General features: G+C 41.3%; 1 protein-coding gene across 1 annotated transcript; it reads right to left on the reverse strand.

The window, feature by feature from the left end:
* Positions 1-336: 336 nt before the first annotated feature.
* LOC112223267 (protein unc-119 homolog B-like) lies at positions 337-9,571 on the reverse strand. Its single transcript, XM_042298607.1, has 5 exons — positions 9,180-9,571; positions 8,815-8,928; positions 8,552-8,651; positions 2,976-3,148; positions 337-1,200 (listed from the first exon to the last, which is right to left on the reverse strand). The coding sequence occupies exons 1-5, from the start codon at positions 9,412-9,414 to the stop codon at positions 1,085-1,087; spliced, it is 738 nt and encodes a 245-aa protein (XP_042154541.1). The 5' UTR covers positions 9,415-9,571; the 3' UTR covers positions 337-1,084.
* Positions 9,572-10,091: the final 520 nt, after the last annotated feature.

The raw sequence follows: 10,091 nt of genomic DNA on the forward strand, positions 1-10,091 counted from the left end.
AAATTGTTTAACTTGGGTCAAACGTTTTGGGTAGCCTTCCATAAACTCCCACAATAAGTTGGGAGAATTTTGGCCCAATCCTCCTGACAGAGCTGGTGTAACTCAGTCGGGTTTGTAGGCCTCCTTGCTTGCACACGCCTTTTCAGTTCTGCCCACAAATTTTCTATGGGATTGAGGTCAGGGCTTTGTGATGGCCACTCCAATACCTTGACTTTGTTGTCCTTAAGCCATTTTGCCACAACTTTGGAAATACACTTGGGGTCATTGTCCATTTGGAAGACCCATTTGCGACCAAGCTTTAACTTCCTGACTAATATCTTCGAGATTTTGCATCAATATATCCACATAATTTTCCTCCCTCATGATGCCATCTATTTTGTGATGTGCACCAGTCCCTTCTGCAGGAAAGCACCCCCACAACATGTGTATTTGACGGTGAGTGTGTGAGTGCGTGGATGTCTTCCCCATTCCCATCTTAATTATATTTCCAGACTGGAGTGTGGGCCTGAGCACAGCAGGTTACAATAGAGAGAAATAGAAATAGGGAGAGAAAGAGAGAAAGATTGTTTGTCTGCCTGTGTGTGTGGTCATTGTTGGGTCTTTTACAGGTATGACTCACTCCTAAAAAGCTGCATTTGGTGGGAAACTAGTGCTTCTCATGGTTCAACAAAAGTGGGGAATATGCTTTCCCTTAAAAGCCAAGGAGTGCACAGTACATCAACTGTCCAACTACACACTAAAATCAACCATTTGGCTAGTTGAGACACATCATTGGGGTTCAACCTGCTTCCTTTTGGTGGTACAGAGAAATCACTATTGGCAGAGTTTTGCCATACTACTGCCGGTAGTCTATGTGGCTCTATGCGGCTCTGTCCTGCTGTTTTTAAACTTTTCCATACTATACAGCTATACCATGACAATAAAGGCTTTTTAACTTACAGTTATCAACATTTGGGGGAGAGTCTGCTGGTGTGAGTATAGGCTTGGGCACAGCACGCGCACACACACACACACACACACACACACACACACACACACACACACACACACACACACACACACACACACACACACACACACACACTCAATGCCTGCCCCCGTTATAAGCGTAGTCTGCCTTGTTGTGCATGACCAGTCTGTTGTCAACAAAGTAGAAGCTGTCTGACCTCGTCTCATAGGGATGTTCCACCATCTGACAAACTGGAAGGGAACATTTATTATTCTGTATTTCACATGTTATTCCAATGTCTGGATAATGTATTCAAAAAGTGATGTGCATTTCCTTCAGTAAATGATTGCATTTCCACATACAGTTGAAGTCGGATGTTTACATACACCTTGGCCAAATACATTTAAACTCAGTTTTTCACAATTCCTGACATTTAATCCTAGTAAATATTCCCTGTCTTCAGTTAGGATCACCACTTTATTGTAAGAATGTGAAATGTCAGAATAATAGTACAGAGAATGATTTATTTCAGCTTTTATTTCTTTCACCACATTCCAGGTGGGTCAGAAGTTTACATACACTCAAATAGTATTTGTTTGTTTTGGCCCAATCCTCCTGACAGAGCTGATGTAACTGAGCCAGGTTTGTAGACCTCCTTGCTCGCACACGCTTTTTCCAGTTCTGCCCATACATTTTCTATAGGATTGAGGTCAGGGCTTTGTGATGGCCACTCCAATACCTTGACTTTGTTGTCCTTAAGCCATTTTGCCACAACTTTGGAAGTATGCTTGGGGTCATTGTCCATTTGGAGGACCCATTTGCGACCAAGCTTTAACTTCCTGACTGATGTCTTGAGATGTTGCTTCAATATATCCACATAATATTCCTCCCTCATGATGCCATCTATTTTGTGAAGTGCACCAGTCCCCCCTACAACAAAGCACCCCCACAACATGATGCTGCCACCCCCATGCTTCACGGTTGGGATGGTGTTCTTCGGCTTGCAAGCCTCCCCCTTTTTCCTCCAAACATAACGATGGTCATTATGGCCAAACAGTTCTATTTTTGTTTCATCAGACCAGAGGACATTTCTCCAAGAAGTACGATCTTTGTCCCCATGTGCAGTTGCAAACCATATTCTGGCTTTTTTATGGCGGTTTTGGAGCAGTGGCTTCTTCCTTGCTGAGCGGCCTTTCAGGTTATGTCGATATAGGACACGTTTTACTATGGATATAGATACTTTTGTACCTGTTTCCTCCAGAATCTTCACAAGGTCCTTTGCTGCTGTTCTGGGATTGATTTGCACTTTTTGCAGCAAAGTACGTTCATCTCTAGGAGACAGAACGCGTCTCCTTCCTGACTGGCATGACGGCAGCGTGGTCCCATGGTGTTTATACTTGCATACTATTGTTTGTACAGATGAACGTGGTACCTTCAGGCATTTGGAAATTACTCCCAAGGATGAACCAGACTTGTGGAGGTCTACAATTTTTTTTACTGAGGTCTTAGCTGATTTCTTTTGATTTTCCCATGATGTCAAGCAAAGAGGCACTGAGTTTGAAGGTAGGCATTGAAATACATCCACAGGTACACCTCCAATTGACTCAAATGATGTCAATTAGCCAATCAGAAGCTTCTAAAGTCATGACATCATTTTTGGGAATACTCCAAGCTGTTTAAAGGCACAGTCAACTTAATGTATGTAAACTTCTGACCCACTGGAATTGTGATATGGTGAATTATAAGTGAAATAATCTGTCTGTAAACAATTGTTGGAAAATGTACTTGTGTCAAGCACAAAGTAGATGTCCTAACCGACTCTTGTTAACAAGAAATATGTGTAGTGGTTAAAAAAACAAGTTTTAATGACTCCAACCTAAGTGGATGTAAACTTCCGAATTCAACTGTAAATGTAATGTACACATTCTACTTATTTACTCCTACATTATTTAATTATGTAGCACTTTTCAAAAAAACATCAGTAACAAAGTGCTTAATTGACTAATGGTTGGGATGTAAAACTCACCCAAGCTCTCGGACAGCTGAGGGAACTCGTAGATGTGTTCGCAAGTATTGTGGCTGTTTGGGATACAGAAGCCGAAGTCAAAGTCAAAGCTCTTCAGGAGGTGATCCCTGAAGTAGTGCCTCTCAATCATCCTGAAGCTGTTCAGAGGCCGGGTGCCAACTGTAAACTCCACTCTGACACACAGACAGAGAGAGAGACAGACATACAGACCGACAGAGAGGGGGTAAACATGCAGTAGGTACTGTACGCGAGTAAACGTGTGGATCGAAAAACTATGCTGTCTGTGCTGTGCTGTGTGTGTGTCCTACAAGAAACATGGTATAGAGGAGATGGACCCACTGGTTGCCCTCTAGGTTACAGAGAGCTGGTAGTCCTATCCAGCAAACTACCAGGTGTGAAACAGGGAAGGGACTCAGGGGTTATGCTAATTTGGTTTAGAGCAGACCTAACTCACTCTATTAAATTAACCAACTAAGGCACATTTTATATTTGGCTAGAAATTCGAAAGTAAGTTATCTCAACAGAGAAAAATGTTCTCCTGTGTGCTACCTATATCCCCCACTAGAATACCCATACTTTAATGAAGACAGCTTCTCCATCCTGGAGGGGGTAATCAATAATTTCCAGGCCCAGGGACATGTACTAGTCTGTGGTGACCTAAATGTCAGAACTGGACTTGAACCTGACACCCTCAGCACACAGAAAGACAAACACCTACCTGGAGGTGACAGCATTCCCTCCCCCATATGCCCCCTAGGCACAACTACGACAACATAACCAACCAAAACGGGTCACAACTCCTCAGCTGTGTCGTATGCTGGGTATGTACATAGTCAATTGTAGACTTCGAGGGGACTCCTACGGTATGTACACCTATAGCTCATCTCTTGGCAGTAGTACTGTAGACTCCTCTGTCACTGACCTCAACCCAGAGTCTCTCATAGCGTTCACAGTCAGTCCACTGACCCCTGTATAAGATCACTGCAAAATCATAGTCTACTTGAACAAAGCAATACTCAATCATGAGGCATCAAAGCCAAAGGAAAAAGATACAATCTGTATATTTGACCTCTCAGCTTCCCTATCAAATCTAAACATTTCAAACAGAAAACCAAAGAAAATTAACAAAAATGAAACCTAAGAATGAAATAGAGAAACCTATCCAACCAAAAACATAGGGTGGGTTGCACAAACATGGACGAACTCTTAAACTGGGTAAAATCAAGGCTTATCTATTAATTATGTGGTACCAAATTGTAAACCTAGTTTTAACTTAAATCCTTCCTCTAATGTTAAATTTAGCTTTCACTTTAAACCTAGATTAATTTTAAGCATGATTAAAATGATTTTAAAAATATATATATAAACTTAGATTGGAGATTAATTCTAAACTGCCACTTTAGGTAATTTAACTGATAAAATTGCAGACCAAAACAAGTTCCACAGAGAATAATTAGAGACAGGTTGAATCCTGTTGACTTTTATGATAATTAACTCATTATTAGCAGGCTATTTACATGCCCATTTTATATGTCCCACCTTGGTACGAATGATGATGTTATGCAACATGCTGTAACAGGTCTGATAACGATAACAAGTAGCATTAACATAGCATTAAGTAGCCTTAACATTAGTTTTAACGTGCATTATAGGCATTGATATTTACCAGTTATTGATGCTTACTAAATATTGGTGGGTCAAGTTGTCCGTCGATATCATAGGGGTTATGGAGAGAGGCAAACTGCTGGGGAATCATCTCGCATATCTTCTGGGTGATAGGATCAATCCCTTGGACGGAGGCCCCCGTCCGGCTCCGGTCTGAAATAGCCCCCGCCTCTCCTCTGCCGCATCCTTCTTGGCTTTCGCTTTTATGTTTTTTCCAGCACTGATTCAGATTCAAAATTAAGTGGTGCAACACATCTCTGATTAATTATAAACCTAGATTTACAAAACCTAGATTTTCTCTAATCCTAGGTTAATTTAAACCATGTTGGTGCAACCCACCCATAGAGACCCAGAAAACCTGAGCCTACGCCATCACTATGGTGAATCACTAAAACAATACAGAAATACCACGGAAAAAGAAGGAACAGCAAGTTATTAATGAGCTCAATGTAATTGAAGAATCCATAGACTCTAACCACTTCTGGGAAAATTGGAAAAAACTAAACAAACAACAACATGGAGAGTTCTCTCCAAAACTGAGATGTATGGGTAAACCACTTTTCTATAACAAAGAACAAACAGCAAAAACATATACATGATCAAATACAAATCTTAGAATCAACTATTAAAAGTAGAGGTCGAACGATTAATCGTAATGGCTGATTAATTAGGGCATATTTCTATTAAAAAAAATAATAATTACACCTTTATTTAATCTTTATTTAACTAGGCAAGTCAGTTAAGAACACATTCTTATTTTCAATGACGGCCTAGGAACGGTGGGTTAACTGCCTCGTTCAGGGGCAGAACAACAGATTTTCACCTTGTCAGCTTGGGGGACCCAATCTTGCAACCGTACAGTTAACTTGTCCAATGCTATAACCACCTGCCTCTCGTTGCACACCACGAGGAGACTGCCTGTTACGCGAATGCAAGTAAGCCAAGTTAAATTGCTAGCTAGCATTAAACTTATATTATAAAAAACAATCAATCATAATCACTAGTTAACTACACATGGTTGATGATATTACTAGTTTATCTAGCGTGTCCTACGTTGCATTTAATCTGACTGAGCATACAAGCATACAAGTATCTGACTGAGAGGTGGTAGGCAACAGCAGGCTCGTAAGCATTCATTCAAACAGCACTTTCGTGCATTTTGCCAGCAGCTCTTCGTTGTGCGTCAAGCATTGCGCTGTTTATGACTTCAAGCCTATCAACTCCCGAGATGAGGCTGGTGTAACCAAAGTGAAATGGCTAGCTAGTTAGCGGGGTGTGCGCTAATAGCGTTTCAAACGTCACTCGCTCTGAGACTTGGAGTGGTTGTTGCCCTTGCTCTGCATGGGTAATGCTGCTTCGAGGGTGGCTGTTGTCGTTGTGTTCCTGATTCGAGCCCAGGGAGGAGCGAGGAGAGGGACGGAAGCTATACTGTTACACTGTCAATACTAAAGTGCCTATTAGAACATCCAATAGTCAAAGGTTAATGAAATACAAATGGTATAGATGAAAATAGTCCTATAATTCCTATAATAACTACAACCTAAAACTTCTTACCTGGGAATATTGAAGACTCGTTAAAAGGAACAACCAGCTTTCATATGTTCTCATGTTCTGAGCAAGGAACTTAAACGTTAGCTTTCTTACATGACACATATTGCACTTTTACTTTCTTCTCCAACACTTTGTTTTTGCATTATTTAAACCAAATTTAACATGTTTCATTATTTATTTGAGGCTAAATTGATTTTATTGAAGTATTATATTAAGTTAAAATAGGTGTTCATTGTAATTGTCATTATTACAAATGATATATGTATTTTTATTTTTTTTAAATCGGCCGAATAATCGGTATCAGCTTTTTTGGTCATCCAATAATTGGTATCGGTATTGGCATCGAAAAATCATAATCAGTCGACCTCTAATTAAAAGACTACCAGAACCCACTGGATTCTCTAATTACATTGAATGAACTACAGGACAAAATACAAACCCTCCAACCCAAAAAGGCCTGTGGTGTTGATGGTATCCTCAATGAAATTATAAAATATACAGACCACACATTTCAATTGGCTATACTTAAACTCTTTAACATTATCCTTAGCTCTGGCATCTTTCCCAATATTTGGAACCAAGGACTGATCACCCCAATCCACAAAAGTGGAGACAAATTTGACCCCAATAACTACCTTGGGATATGCGTCAACAGCAACCTTGGCAAAATCCTCTGCATTTTCATTAACAGCAGACTGGTACATTTCCTCAGTGAAAACAATGTATTGAGCAAATGTCAAATTGGCTTTTTACTAAATTACCATACAACAGACTACGTATTCACCCTACACACCCTAATTGACAAACAAACCAAAACAAAGTCTTCTGATGCTTTGTTGATTTCAAAAAAGCTTTTTACTCAATTTGGCATGAGGGTCTCCTATACAAATTGATGGAATGCGGTGTTGGGGAAAAACATACGACATTAGAAAATCCATGTACACAAGCAGCTTAAGCCCCACTCCTTTCAACATATATATCAACGAATTGGCGAGGATCTGAGGTCAAATGTTTTGACTGTTTGCTCCCCAACCAAGGAGGGCCTACAGTAGTACCTAGATCTTCTGCACAGATCCTCAGACCTGGGCCCTGACAGTAAATCTCAGTAAGACAAAAATAAAAGTGTTCCAAAAAAGGTCCAGTTGCCAGGACCACAAATACAAATTCCATCTAGACACCATTGCCCTAGAGCACACAAAAAACTATACCTCGGCCTAACATCAGCGCCACAGGTAACTTCCACAAAGCTGTGAACGATCTGAGAGACAAGGCAAGAAGGGCCTTCTATGCCATCAAAGGGAACATAAAATTCGACATACCAATTAGGATCTGGCTAAAAATACTTGAATCAGTTAAAGAACCCATTGCCCTTTATGGTTGTAAGGTCTGGGGTCCGCTCACCAATCAAGAATTCACAAAATGGGACGAACACCAAATTGAGACTCTGCATGCAGAATTGTACAAAAATGTCCTCAGTGTACAATGTAAAACACCAAATAATACATGCAGAGCAGAATTAGGCCGATACCCGCTAATGATCAAAATCCCAAAAAAAGAACGTTAAATTCTGTTTTTGAAATTCTAAAAGGACTTTAAATTCTACATTGACTCTGTACAGACTCAGTGAGCATAGCCTTGCTATGAAAGGCCATCGTAGGCTAGCCTGTCTTCTCTTGAGAGCCAGGTCATGTGCACACTGCCCACAAAATTAGGTGGAAACTGAGCTGCACTTCCTACCCTCCTGCCAAATGTATGACCATATCAGAGACACATATTTCCGTCAGATTACACAGACCCACAAAGAATTTGAAAACAAACCCAATTTTGATTAACTCCCATATTTATTTATTTTACATTCATTTAACTAGGCAAAATCTTATTTACAATGACAGCCTACCGGGGAACAGTGAGTTAACTACCTTGTTCAGGGGCAGAACAACAGATTTGACCTTGTCAGCTTGGGAATTCGATCCAGCAACCTTTCGGTTACTGGCCCAACGCTCTAACCACTAGGCTACCTGCCGCCCCATTTTAGTGAAATACAACAGTGTGCCATCACAGCAGCAAGATTTGTGACCTGTTGCCACAAGAAAAGGGCAAAAGTGAAGAACAAACAGTATTGTAAATACAACCCATATTTATGTTTATTTATCTTCCCCTTTGTACTTTAACTATTTGCACATAATATGACATTTAAAATGACTTTTGTGAGTGTAATGTTAACTGCACATTTGTATTGTTTTTTTCCCACTTTGTTTATTATCTACTTCACTTGCTTTGACAATGTTAACATATGTTTCCCAAGCCAATAAAGCCCTTAAATTGAAATTGAATTGAAAGAGAGAGAAAGTGTTACGCACGTGGCTCCCACTGTCCTCAGTTGTAGGAATGCTGCTGTGAACTGGTAGCGTACGAAACGTCCTGCACTCATGTCTCCCTCTCCATTCTCCTCGTCTTCCTCTGAGGTCAACGACACAACACACACCATTTATTTTTACACCAATGACACGGTGATGATTTCCAGTACATGCAACAAACACAAACACATGATCATATTAGTCAGACATACTACAGTGGTAATACACAGACACACACACAAACTGAGAGAGAATATGGACTGTACCCGTATGAGGTGGTTTGGCAATTTCAAACAACACAGTCTCTGTCTCCAGGTCTCTGATTTTAAAGCGAATGAAATCTATGTTGAAGATGTTGTCCTCTGGTTTACACAGGTACCCTGGGATGGACATACAGGTTATGGGTATTCGGTGGCTGTTTTACAAGATCTAGTGGCAAATACAATTATCTATCTTCTGATCTATCCATCTATCAGAGCGACTATGCAGGTAAATAGACAGACATTCGTGTGCTAGTTTTACCCAACGCCACACTCAATGCTCAACGCCACACTCAATTACTGAATGCCACACTCAACTACTCAATGCCACTGTATATAAATGCATCGTTCAGAAAATAGACACATCCTACCCCGTGTAGCAACCCGCAATCCTAGGACCTCTTCAGGGGTGATGTGGCCAACTTGTGTCCGCAGATGGTCTTCTGTGACGGGCCTACTATCAACCTGGCTTCGCCGAGACTTGAGTCTCTTCAGAACCCCTCCACTTGGCTTGCGCTCCCGCGCAGGAGCCGCAGAACTGTGCCCGGCGCTCGAGACATTCTCAGCAGCAACAGGCGGGTCGATGCGGGCTTTAGCTCCGCTCATAATTCCCAGCTATGATGACAACCTTGTCTATCTGTCTCTGTCTCTCTCTACCTTAAAGTAATAAGATGGCGTCGTAGTTGTTGACTGACGAATCTCCGCTTCTCGTTGATGGGTCAAGCACTTGTTTTTTTAGGCACATGCTGTACAGTTGCCATGACAACTGATCAGAGCGCAAGTGCAGGTGAAAGGGGGACTTTCAAATGAATAACACTAGGTGGCAGGATGTGCACCACACCTGGCATAGGTTACACATGCTTGCTTAAACGCACACTCAGACTTTTATGCGCAAAGGTCTTTTGGAGAGATTGCGCCAAAATTGATTTACGCATGCGGTGGGCAAAGGCACTGAACCTTTGAGCCTACTGGTGTTGTGTTTAACCACCACTGATTCACAGTCCCTAAATATTTTAAAGTTACAATCTGTATGATGTATTGCTGTACCATCATTGATTCGGGCAGATCGAGACTCAAAGCGAATGTATGCCTTATCCTCCTATGTGGTCAGAGGCTCTGTATGGAGGGTTATGGGGGGTGTGACGCATTTGCGGAGCCTCCAGAGAACAAAATCAGTACTCGTCAACTATGTGCCTCCCAAATTTTGTAACAATGTAGAGGGATCCTTATAGCGCAGTATAGCACCGCATTGACATTATTGGTTGACGGTAGGTGGGGGCAGG

Source organism: Oncorhynchus tshawytscha, linkage group LG02, assembly GCF_018296145.1.
Source record: "Oncorhynchus tshawytscha isolate Ot180627B linkage group LG02, Otsh_v2.0, whole genome shotgun sequence".
NCBI lineage: Eukaryota > Metazoa > Chordata > Actinopteri > Salmoniformes > Salmonidae > Oncorhynchus > Oncorhynchus tshawytscha.